Consider the following 13,221-nt stretch of genomic DNA (forward strand, 5'->3'; position numbering starts at 1 on the left):
ACTGGAGAGGGATATATGTACTCCCGCTCCCTATATGACAGAGTAAAAGCACAGAGCACCCCAGCCAAGATTCTCTATTTGGTAACGTTGGACGAGCAATCAAGGCTTAAGCTCTCAGGAGGTGATGCAGGCTGGTTCTTAAGTACAGTTTAGTTCCCAAGCACCCATGTCCACACACTATGCTAGTGATAACACAGCTCTTTAGGTAAATAAGGTTCATGTGAGATCCCTCGAAGAAAAGGTGAACAAAGGCATTGAGGCAGCAGCTTCGGTCCTGGCGGTGCTCGACGACGATCGGTCGTGGACGTCCTGCGAAGATGAGGCATGCGGTGCACCTCGACGATGATAGCTTGTTGTTGTAAATAGTCAATTAAGAACTTTGGCCAGACGAGAGCGTCGGGTCATCAGCGTCTTTGTGGTCTTTGGGTGCCGGGAAACCCACTGGTGGATTCTCCTCAGTTTGTCGGTGGCCTTGACTTTCTCCGGCGGGACAAAGCGGTCATTGGTGATGAGCGAGGGAGTCCTTGATTCAAAGTGTTCTTAGGCAATGGAGCATTGCGGCTCCAGTCGTCAGCAGCAGGGCATCAAGCTGTCCCTGCTTCTGGGCAACACGGCTTCGACGGACTTCCAGTCGTTACAGCAGTCCTCCGAACCCTGGTTGATGACGGTGGACGGAATGTCCAGGTGCCTCTCTTCAGTTTCTTCGGCGGTCCCTGTCTCCGGTCGCCAGCCTTTCGAGGACTGACTTCCAAGGGAGCCTTAGCGAAGGTTACCTGGTGCACAATGGTCCCTTGTAGCTTGGGAAGATGTCTCCTAGCCAGGTCCTCTCTTAGATCAGTTCTTGGAGACACAATAGCTTCAGTATTGCGTCAAAGGAACGCAGCAGCAGGACCTTCTTCTTCCAGCTGGGCTTCAAGGTAAGCATCAAGTTTCTACTTCGGCTTCTGAACGATTTCCATCAGTGAGAGGTCCCCAGATATACTGTTTGGTCTCTCATTCACTCTGCTGGGTCACACTCAGGGAACCAATCATTCAGAAGGGCATTCATGCAGGCAGGCAGCAATAAAGCTCACAGTTAATTCAGGCCATTCAATTCCCTCCAGACACTCACAACAAGGAATGTGTATTGGGACAAGTACCCAGCCTTTTGGCACTCCACACTGCATTCATGCCAGTTTCGGGCAGGTCTGTCTCAGTCATTATGTTACATACCAGAAACCAGACACCCATCATATGCAGTGCATATTGGTCACAGACTCCATTCGCCCAGGTCCCACCCCAGGACTTCCCCACAATACCATATTTGGAAGAGTCAGGGCTTCCCAGGAGTTTGGGAAAACAAGGTAACAGGCAATAGAAAGCAAGAGGCCACAGGGGCCATCTTGTCTCCTATCGAGAATCAACTGATTCCAATGGCAGGGCCTGGGTATCCCAAAATGGAGGTTACTCAGACCACCTGTCAAATTCAGCATGGAGCTGCTACCAGCCCATACCCTGCTCTGTGGGCCACACACAGGTGCCCAAAAACATACATTAGAAGTACAGGGTTGTACCCCCACCCATAAGGATATCCCAAGGTTCTGTTCACCAAACCAAAAAGAGGAAGAGCTGCACTGCCAGGAGTCCCACATTGGAGTACTGTGCAGAAAATAACACAGATCACACATGATAAAAAGGAGAACAGGACAAGGACATGGAGGCCCTGTCCCTCCAATGCATTTCCAGCATCACAGGAGGATCACCTGGATGAAACCGGCGGGTGAGACGCAGTACCCCATTGTCTGTAACACCTTTTCTCCATCCTACCCTGTAGGATATTTAGAAGCTCCACCCCCTTTTTTTCGACACAAACACTTTCTTACACCGTAACAGACAACGGACAAACACCAGAGCCATTAACCTGACATGTCCCAACACACGGGTCAGGCAAAGTCAGGCAATCGACAATAAACACGCACACCTGACGGCCCTTTACCTTCCCCAAAGGGGAAAAAAAGTCAGAGCACGAGAGCACACTACGGGCAATCCCGAAAGCACGAGGAAACAGCTACACTGAACCGGCAGTTCAAACGGAGAAGAAAGGTGGCGAGACCAGGAGGGACGACAAAGGGGGACTTGCCCTTGCTTTTTTTAACTAAGACCCACAAAGCCTCCGGAAAGGGAATTACAAGACCGGGAAACATAGCTGACGTGTGAAGCAGCAGATGTCAATGGTGCACGGGGGCCTCTCGAATTGATAACACAGGGGGGGAGGCATGATGGCTACCGTGGTACCATACTTGACACCAGCAGAAAGCCAAACAAAATGGACTCAAGACAGTTGGTGAGTCGGATGAGGAAGCTGATAGGAAACTGAACTGTGTTTGAGCCCAAGGTTGCAAGTGGCAACATTAGATTTACACAAGAACTTGATAATGAAAAACTTGTGTGTTTGAACTTTTGGGGAAGCCCAGAGAAGGGCCAGCTGCAGAGTGGTCAGGCACCATAGGAGTGCTCAGTCGAAGGACTCTCACTGACCCTCATGTATTGAAATTGCAAGTACCAGAAGGACCTAGGAAAGGGCAGCGTGAGGTGTTGGATTGGTTATACAAGGGTTGCATCAAATCCATTGTAAATTTGAAACTCTCTGACCCAATATCAAGAAAAAGCTAAGGGATGGGAAACCACACTGTCTGAAGAGAACGTATTGTGAAATAAGGCAAGTGTGAAACTGACAGAGGGATGCTGAAGGAAAGCTAGAAAAGGGGGACCCAGCTTTCAGATGAGATGAGCAAATCATGAACGGTGTTAAAAATGGCTATGTGAACCCAATGGAGGGATGCCGAGGGGAAAGCTAATGAGAATGAATCCCGCATTTTGATAAAACAAAGTGAATTGTGTATTTGGCAAACGTGAACCCAGCTGAGGGATGCCTGCAAGTTGGGATGAAGAGTAATATACCCGTGAACATTGTGCGACAAGAGTGAACCCAGCCGAGGTTTGTCCGCAGTAGGAATTTGTTTAAAACGACATGAAGGCTCTTAAATGTTACAAGCTATATTTGAAAGGCCATAGTGAACCCGACGGAGGGAGGCCCACTTTGTAGGAAGGATCCGAGTTCGGGGGAGGGAGATCCTAGGTGCGAAGAGAAATCGCCCAAGGTGCAAGACCACTGAGGCAACTTTTGTTTGTTTGTTTACTATTTTGATCCAGCAGGCCTTCTAAGGCAAGAGACTTTGCAGAAAAGAGGCTTGACCCTTGAAGCTTCTGGCATTGTTGAAAGGAATTGCGAATCTTGTGCTGAAGAGGCCAAGGAGTGTGCTGTGCTCAAATGTTCTGCCTTGTCCTGTGCTTAAAACATGGGGAAGGGGGACCCAGCCATACCCTCCTGACTTATCATTTTGTGAACACTTTCTTTTTCTGCTAAACATTATCCCACCATCTTTTGTAACTTAGTGGTAAGGATTGGCAATATTCATTTTTAGTATGGACCCTTTTTATTTGACAAGACGCTACTAGGAAGGCCGTATTATTATTTGATGGTTGTAGCTTGCTCCAATCTTTTTAAGGTTTAGATTTGGCATTTTTCTCAGCCGTTCAAACAGTTTATTAAACACCCCTCAACCGTGATCACTTGTGTCTGTCTTTACTGTTGCCACCATGAGTTCCTTACACCTCCCATTACTGAGTCTAATTTCCCACTATAGTAAGCCAATGGTTTGTGTCCTAAAGTAGTCTTCTGTGACAGTACTGCGGTCATCCTTACTCTATTGGAGTATGAGAACAAATCGAATTTGTCCTGATAATCTGGGATCCCTAACATGAGAGCTGTGCATATTGCTTACTTCAGCTCCTCTAATGCATCCGTCATCTCTTCTGTCCATTGTAGTGTGCCCTCCCCTCTTTGTGCTTCTTTGTGTGCACTTAATGACGGTCTCGTGTAAGTGCTGTAGTCAAATACCCAAGGTCTGCAATAGTTACAGAGACCTAAAAACATGCTGCATCTGTCTCACTGCTGTAGGTATCGGCGTCCTATGCAGTGCCTCCGCCCTTTCCGGTGTCACTCTCTGCCCCTCCTGCAAGATCAGCTGTCCAATGTACAGCACCTCTGTTTGGCAATACAGTAATTTCTACCTTGTACCCTTTCTCTGCTAATCCTCTCAACATGTGGACTGAGTCATTTCTGCAGTGTATTTCTGACTTGCTGGAAATCAGAATGTCGTAAATGTACTGTATGATGGTGCTTTCCAATTGTACATTGCCTAGATCCATCTAGAGGACTCTGTCAAATATGGAAGGTTACTCACAGTACCCTTGTGGGATCCTACTATGTTTCCACTTCCGGTTTCTATATAGAAAGGAGGTCAGGTCCTGTGACTCTATGTGAAGTGGTATAGACAAGAAGGCATTCTTCAAATCTATTACCGTGAAGTGGGTAGCTTCCATAAGAATGCTACACAAAATTGTAGCTGGATTTGGAACTAACAGAAATTCTGCCTCTACAATCTGGTTCAAAGGGCACACATCCTGTATACAATACCATGTCCCCCTGTTGCCTTTTTCACAGGGTACATTGCAGTATGGCACTAGTGATTCTGATGGTACCAGAATGCTGTTTCACTAATTCTGCAATTGTCTCATAGATGTCCTGCTCTGCCTCTCTTGATAAGGGATACTGTTTGGATCTTGATAAAATTGCTCCTGGTTTAAGCTTTATTTTCACTGCCCCTATTAGTTTCAATAGCCCCACGTCATAGGGACTGTGGTCCATAAGGCGCTGGGTACCTTTCCCAAGTCTTCCTCGAGAAATGGCAATGGTGCTTTCTGCAACATTGCCGTTCTCCGTGGTTCTTCTCTGTAGTGTATTCTCACCCAATATGTAATGCTAATGTCAAACAATACCACATGATCTGATCAATCGTCCTGAAACAGTTCTTTGTCAGTCACGTCAGTCAACCTGTATCCCTGCCCCACTGCAATCACTGTCCTCCAGGATCGTCCTGTGTCATCTGCACAATACAATGTTATCCTATCTTCTCCCACTATCACTGCCTCTAGTTCTATTGGGATCATTAATGAAACTTCTGGCCTGAATATATACTCGTTGGATAATCGCTATAGCTTTCCCTGAATCCCTGGAAGCCATGCTATCTATACCTCCACCCCACATTGGAACAGTTTGATATTTGCTGGTACCCCCCCTCTGTACTGTGTGCCCACAATATGCCGGGATGATCTCCCTTAAATTTATGTAATGAATCCCTGGTGTTGAACACACTATTCCTTGGTCTGTAAATGAGAGGTCATTTTGAGCATACTCATTATGTCTCTTCCCATTATGTTCACTGGTGTCTGTCTGGAATACAATAGTGGCAAAGCTAAGTCATGCTCTCCTATAGAGAGTGAGTTTGTCTGTAAAAGGAGCCAAGTATGTCGCCCCAGAGAATCCCTGCGCATTTATGGCAATCCTGACATTGTGTATCTCCATTCCCTGATGCAGGATCTAGTCGCCCTGGTAACCACGAGCTAGGAAAAACTATTGTCACCTATCGTCATCCCTATACATGGTTCCTCTGCCGGGTTGGGTGTAACCAATAGGATTGAACACATCAGGTCTGTCTGTGGGCTGTCCTATTATGGGTATAGTGAAATCCATGTCCCCGTGAATGGTTTCCCCCCACAACATGCACCCCCCTCCAACTTCCGAATGGGAGTTGATCCCATAGAGTCTGCGGGTGTCTCTGCATCCTGTTGTGCTGCTTTTGGTGGCTGTATGTGTCTCTGCATTTGCTGTGCTGTTGGTGCATATGGGTATTGCTGTATGTGTCCCTGCAGTTGTGTTGCCTGTGTCATAGGTTGATATGCTTGCATGTACACGTCTTGGGTCTGTGCCTGTCGCTGTGTTTGGTGCTCGGCATAATAGTCCATCTGTTCTGCCTGGTATGTGGGTTGGTGCTGCATTTCCCCATGCTGTGAAATGTGCCCTATCTGTCCACACACGAAGTACTGCGGTAGCCCCCCATTTGTCTCTGATAGGCCCCCTGAAGCCCCACTTGTCCTTGCTGCATTTGATGTCCATACCCTCTTCCCCTGGGTGCGCCTCTCCTCCCTCTGAAACCTTGGTGCTTGTCTGTCCACCCCACAAAGCATCCCCCCACAGGTGGTGGTCTGTACTGTGCATGCGGCGCACCTGCTCCTTCGGCACTGGTTAACAGGCAGGCACTGTTATTAGATGCCCCACACACGCTCAAACTTTTGGCATTGCCAATGATTGTTTAGTTTGGGCTATAGCCACCTATAAGCCAAAATGATTGCATTAGAGTACAGATAGGGAGAAATGGCACCTACAGCGTGTAGGTGTTGTTTGATTATTTGCCAACCCATTGACTGCCCATGGCCGTACTAATCCCTATGTCCATTCCCACACAGTTCTTGCCCCCTCTGTCCAAAACACCTCCTCATTGGAACTCTTTCAGCTCGCTTTAATCAAGCCTTAATGTCAAACTTTGCACTGAAAGTGCCTGCCACAGTGTTTTTTCAAAGCAGTCTTCCAAGAGTTAAGGACTTAATTTATAAGCACCATATACTTGTCCTTCACTGAAGTCCTGTCACAAACAAGCACTGGTAAAGCCAACAGTTTTGGCTTATGTATAGGTATTATTTATTACATTTATTGTTAGCTCCTAGGATCCAGAGGTATCACGGAGCTAGAATTGCTTTACAGACAGTACATTTGAGACAATGTAGGTTCATGCATGGTAGCAGAGAACAGTTGTAGTTGTATTTTCCAGGCACTGCTATTAGATGTCCATGCACCTGCACCATGTTGCACCTGCTACCATGAATGGCCAGTTAATACGGTATCAGGTAACAATATCGCCACATATATGGTCGCCGTAAATAATATCGCCGGGAAAATGTCGTGGCGATATTATTTGGGTGACCATATATATGGCGACAGGGGCAAAAAAAATAAAAAATGTTTTAAAAAAAAAATATATATATAAATGTGGGGGTTGCGGGGACCTGGCCCCCGCATGTTCCATGCAATAATGTCGCCACAAAAAACGACCATTTTTCGGCGATATTTTTGCAGGACGATATTTTTGTGGCACATTATTACATGGAACCGTTAATGCCACTAAAGCAGTACCTGGCAAGCGCCTTTCCCATGCCTAGACAAAAGCCCAAACTGTTGGCATTGCCAATTACAGTTTTTTATATGGTGCCAGGGCGGCAGATCAATGCAGCCCCTCTGTCGCAAGGCTCGAAGCTACAAAATGCATCGAAAAATATTTGTCTGCTATTATGGTGACCAGAATCCTTGTTATCACGGAAACGTTAGCCAGTGTTTTTTTGGCATGTGGAATTAGGGTTGTAGCCTGTCTCGTTTGCCTGGTAGTGTAAACAAATCTTCGTTCGCTGACGCCATAGCGACGCCAACCAAAATATGACGTAGCGTGCTCCTTCTCAAAATTGCGTGATGACGTTTCTTTAGTCGTGCTCTGCTGGTGCGATTGCGCAGATCGTCCTTTAGTTTGCTCTACGCATGCGTGCTGAGACTATGTGGAGCGGTCTGTTGCCAGAGGGGGTGAGGGAAAGCGATGACGAAGAGGAGGAGGAGGAGCCAGGGCCTAGCTTTCAAAATGTGGCCCCCCACGAGGAGGCAGAGGTCCAACCTGCTGTGGCGTACGAAGGACCCCCGGCAGATCCTGGAGCCTGCCCCAGCGGCGTCTCTGCAAATATGTGGGCTGTGAGTAGCAGAACAGGGCCAGAGACATACGCAATGCTCCGACATAACAAACACACGCCCCTACCATTTAGACCACGCCCCTCAGAGTATGCGTAACCAATCGCCGCACAGCCCACTCGTGAAAGCCCGCCCCCATTGAAACCAAACTCCTCCCTCATATGTAAAGAGGGTTTCTTTAAGGTCTATTGGAAAAGGAATCTCCACTCATGGGAAGATCTCGGTGTACCGCGTAGGACCCTATATTTTGAATCAAATCTCCACCCCATCGAATCACGCAGCTGCCATTCCTTCGAATCTTTTTATTCTTTTGTCCTGGTTTTTAAAATGTAATTTTTATTTACAGTTTGAAATGCAAAAGAAGACACGCAGAATGTTGTGAGACATTTCAACACTTCAGCATACACAAAGACATTACAGTTTTAGGCAGAACTTGAAACATCTTTGTGAGTCGTTGTAATCGTGGGGGGTGGTGTTGGGGTGTGTATTTACGACTATTCCATTCATACAGCCCTCAATGGACCCCTGTAATAAGTAAGTCAAGAAATCCCAAGAAAAAAGGTTCAATTTGGTACATCAAGCCTAGAAGAACTCCCCCCCGCCCCCCGCCAAACCCCCTCGCCCCTGACTCAAAATGTACAACAATATCTCAGACCCTGCCTAACTCTATCTGAACGCTGGTCAATGGGCCGGCTCTTGCTGGGTCCGAGTTCCAAGCACAAACTTCTGCCAAGGACTGGATCAGAACTCGAACCCTGTGATCAGGAGACTTACTGCCACCACTGCAAACGCTTTTGACCACTACCCACGGCCCATCACGGCAAAGACCCTCTGAAAAAGGCCTTACTGTGGCAAGTCCACACAGACCATGACAAAATCCATCCCACAACAACACACTCAATCCTAGAGCATGGAGTAATAAGGCTCAAGCCTTGGTGTCAAATAATCATTGCTGATGGATAAAAAAAGTGTACCTGAGGAGAGCCAGACATTGCAAGGATTGATTGTTGGAAGTGGCTGGTGGTCCATTCTATGCTTCTACGCTTGCCAGTGCGGCTTGACGATCAGTGTAGTACATAGCCAGACGTTGGGTGCTGTGAGGTTCCTTACTCTAGTCTAATGTCTCGTGTCGCTGCCTGGCTCCCACTCGAGGCTCCTAGCGGGTTACTCGGTCCCGGTCTCATCTGCATTCTGGTGTACTTGGCGCCTGGGAGCCCTGGAACCTTGGAAGTCCTGGGGGTGTTTGAGGCGGCCTCTCGGGAGTCACGCGTCGCAGAGACGTGGTAGTCAGGCTGAACTCTGGTTTCGCTTTGGTGCTCAAGCAAGGTATTGGTGGGTTAGTGGGCCTTTGCATGAATTCTGGGTTTGTCCCAGTGGGAGCACTTAGGTTTGGGGGGGGAGTCGTAGCAAAGTTACTCAGTGCTAAGCTATGATGCCGTCCTGTTTCTCGTAGCTGTTCGTAGTTTGACACAAACATACTTTAGGTATTGCACGCTGATAGACGAGATGTAGCATTATATATATATGCTCCCGTTCTATTACTTTACTGTTCAAGCATGTTTTAAAGCCTGTGTGTACGGTCTTTATACTTGCATGTACAAGTAGCGTGGCAGCAACTGCATGGATTCCCTTTGAGCTGCCATGCGTTTCTATTTGTTTGAACAGCGATAGTAGCCTGTAGTCAAGGAGAATAACTAAAGAGTCGCTGTACTCTAGGAAGACAACCTCACTGTGATAGTCGTTTTACAGCGCTGTGGTGACTTTGGGTTAAGTCCCTTGGAACCAAAGCGCCTTACACAGTTAAGGGGGTGATCACTAATTAGCATGCGTGGAAAAACCAACAGGTATCACTTAAGAAGCATGGAAGCAACCCTGCTAGACAAAAAAGGAAAGAATCTTAAGTTGGTTACTAACCATGTCGAGCTGGAAAAGATCACGTCCTTCTTTCAGCAATCCACCATAAAGACTTATAATAAAGTGGCACAGGCCATATCTGATGTTGGAACAGGAGCAGAAAGCACAGAAGGTACTATACCTCAGTCCATACTTGATAACGGCTATGCTAGGAGTAATGAGCGGCATCCACTCCTCTAAGTATCTCGCCAAAGATGTTTGAGTCCCCGGAGCAAGAGGAGGTGGCAGTGGATGAGGTATATGGCGAAGATTATTTCCGTGCACACACTATTGTTGGAGATCATTCCTCCCTGCCATTCTCAGGGAAGGACACCTTGCAGCAAGAGCATTCTGAATTGGGGGGGGGTAGCTCGCTGGCTGCATTAAATGTAGTCCTCCAGTCATTCATAAGACTATACGACACTGTGGTTTGGAGGTGAGGTCTAACCCCACCACTTTAATCAAGCTGAGGGAGATGATGATTTTGCTTGACAAAAGTTGTAAATAAATGAGCAATAACGTTGCCCAAGTGGCCCCAAATAAGAAGCTGGCAGATGGAAATATGATCGCAGTCCCCGAGGCTAATTCTAGCATACAGAAAGTTCAATACAAAGTTACAGACTTAGCCCTGCCTACGTCCCATCTCAGCAAATTATGAACAAGGATGAGCAATCTGAAAAAGTCGAAAAACATGAAAGGATTGGCTAAAAGTGCAAATAAAGGCTTAAGAAAATTCGTAAGGAACCTTTTGAGTTCTCCGCAACATAGAGAACAATATCTAAACAAAAGTAATGAAACTAATGCTGAGATCATTGTGATTTAAAGATAGTCAGCAAAACTCTATGTTGAGCAGAGAATGAAGAAGTACAGATGGAAACAAATAAGCCAAATCTACTAATCTAGCAATTGTAGAAGGACCCAAAGCTACCACTAACACTGGGTGTGTGAATAAAAGAAAGAAGAGGAAAAAGAGAATGGGGCATCCCAAGAGGGACATGAGCTTTTCTCGCCCATTGAATGTTAACTGTGCTATTGAGGAGCACGGGGAATGTGCACGATCAAGGGTGGAAAGTATTGGCAATGTTGAGCTAAATGGGAGCAGGCATGTTGGTGAGAATGACTTAATGGAGGCAAACAATCACACCATGGTAATGATGGTTGAAAATAAGTTAAACACACCTGGACCGAGAAAGAAAGCAAATTGTACTGTCTGTGAGAGAGAAGGGTCTCGGCCCCGATTTATGGAGTCGTCTGATTCCCACTGATGATTCACTTACATTGATATTTGAATCTGTTTTTGAGGAAGATCGTGAGGTTTCTCTAAATCTAGCTAGGGTACTGAAGCTATTGTCAATTATACCAAAATTAGGACAATTTTCGAGCTCTAATTTAAAGTTTGTGCATTTATTTTACTGATCATCGCTGGGTAAATCTGCTGTTCACTTCCATTCAAAACGTATGGTGTTGGCTAGCCAGGCGGCCTTTCTTACTTCGAGGCTTTGAAATATATGTTCCTAGACCATGTCAAATGATCATCACGATGTATATAGTGGTGCTTTGAAAAAGAAAGATAATATAGTATACACTATTGAAAATGACAGTCGTAGGCATGTTTGGTTTGATCAAGAACCAACAAGTTAGTCTTGGCTTGCCTCACCATTCACAACTTCAGTGGGGAATAGACCTGGCTTTGGAAAAAGAAGAAATTAGTGTATTAAGTTGGAACTCATGTGGGCACAGTAGTTTTCGGAATAACAAGGTTGGTAATTACTTGACTGATTATGACATAGTGTTGATTCAGGAAACATTGTTAAATATGGTGCCAATTTTAGATGATTTTGCACTTCAGTCAAAAGCTGCAAAAAGAGTTCAAAAGGGAAGGCCTTTGGAGGGCTTTTGACTGCAGTGGAAAATTGCCAAGGAAGATTGTTTCAAAGGATCAACGTTCTTTCGGAGGCACTGTTGGTAACTAGCGTTTGTGATCGCTGTGGCAACACAGTGATCAAGACTCTAATCGGTAATATGTATTACAATCCGGTAAGAGAACAGAATAATGAGGTAATCAACGAGCTAGAGTCCATACTGATCGAATGGTGTAAGCAAGATGTTTTGCGATAATAACAGCAGGGGACTTTAATTGCACATGTCCATGTATAGAAATATCATTTAATGAGCTAGACAATGGTAGCAATATTCAGTGTGATGCAATTAAACAAGAATATGAGGAATACAATGAAATATGGATGGATTTGGGCAATGTTTCTGGCTCTTTGGGATTCACACAGCTTAATACACACTTTAACACTCAGTCAAGCCCTCAACCAACGTGGTTTGGCATGTCTGCCTCATTAAAAATTGACTTAATTTCTTCGATATTGTATAAAACGTGCTAATGTAAAATCTGCATGCGTCAACATAGTCACCAACAGTGTAGGGAATAGGTTAATTCTGATTAGTAAAAACTGTGCCATAGTGAATAGGGAACTGATTAGGTGGTGGGAGTACCACTCGAAGGAAAGAAGTTTCCCCCGTTCACCAAAAGAGTTCACTACAACCATTTGAAGAGATGGTTAAAACAGAGCCTAAGTGGAACCAGCAAATGTTTCCAGAGGACAAAGGGAAACCATTTGATAAAACGGTAAATATCAGAAAACAAACCATTAAAAGGGATATTAGGACCGTAAAAAAGAAAGTACAAATACACGTCTTGAATCAAATGCACAAAAATTGGTTAAAGAATTATAAAGTCCAGGAATTTATTAAGTGAACCAAGACTTTTAAGTGCAAACATAAAAAAAAAGTAAAGATGCTAGAAGTATCTATTGGAAACTAAATAGAAAGGATGAGCTACATTGTAAATCTCAGTCTTCCTGTGTCTTAGAAAGTGTCTGGGTGGCACATCTCTCGAGGGGTTTTGTACCAGTGCGGCCAATTCAGAATCTGAGAAAGTGCACAGCCAGGTTGAACAGTGGACATTTCAGTTTGATAGTATATAAAAATGATCATTGAAAAACCAAAGAGCTGTCTCTCATGTGGTCCTCATGGTATATCAATCTGCCTATTTAAAAACAATATTGATCTGTAGGCCGACATAACGATCTAGTGTGACTATTCAAGTAACATGGAAGCAAGCAATTGTAGTCCCTATTTATAAAAAGTGGGTGGGGGAGCTACCTACTAGTTACCGACCCATTGCACTTATCGACACAACATCTAATATATTGCCCAATTTTGTGTTGAAAGACCTTATGAATCGGGCAAATGCCATACAAAGGTTTAGCCCACTGCAGACAGGGTGCAGGAAGGGGATGGGGACAGTGATGAGTGGGTTAGCACTCCTGCTTAGCTCAGGATGGTGGGGCAGCTATTAGGACTGTCGCAAATCTGCCTTTGATTCTGTGGATAGATTGTGACCCTTGGAATAAGGTAGTGGTCGAGGGATTGATCCAGGCTTGCTGCATATGCTGCAGCAATTATACTCTGGCAATGAAGTTAGAGTGAGATTGAACACGGGTGGAGATCTCTCAGGGAGCGTTAAGGTAAACGGGGGTTCGTCAGGGCTGTGTTGTTGCCCCTACTTTTTTCAAACTGTACATTGC

The 13,221-nt window shown here is 45.5% G+C and overlaps 1 protein-coding gene across 1 annotated transcript in view; it reads left to right on the forward strand.

Moving 5' to 3' along the window:
* Positions 1 to 7,489: 7,489 nt before the first annotated feature.
* The window catches only part of FAM204A (family with sequence similarity 204 member A), a 550,935-nt gene continuing 545,203 nt past the window's right edge, over positions 7,490 to 13,221 (forward strand). The window contains exon 1 of the mRNA XM_069611905.1: positions 7,490 to 7,732. Within this exon, the coding sequence (XP_069468006.1) occupies positions 7,529 to 7,732 (204 nt within the window). The 5' untranslated portion in view covers positions 7,490 to 7,528. The remainder of the gene's footprint in view (positions 7,733 to 13,221) is intronic.

The sequence above is a fragment of the Ambystoma mexicanum genome, chromosome 8, assembly GCF_040938575.1.
Source record: "Ambystoma mexicanum isolate Mex_15411 chromosome 8, UKY_AmexF1_1, whole genome shotgun sequence".
NCBI lineage: Eukaryota > Metazoa > Chordata > Amphibia > Caudata > Ambystomatidae > Ambystoma > Ambystoma mexicanum.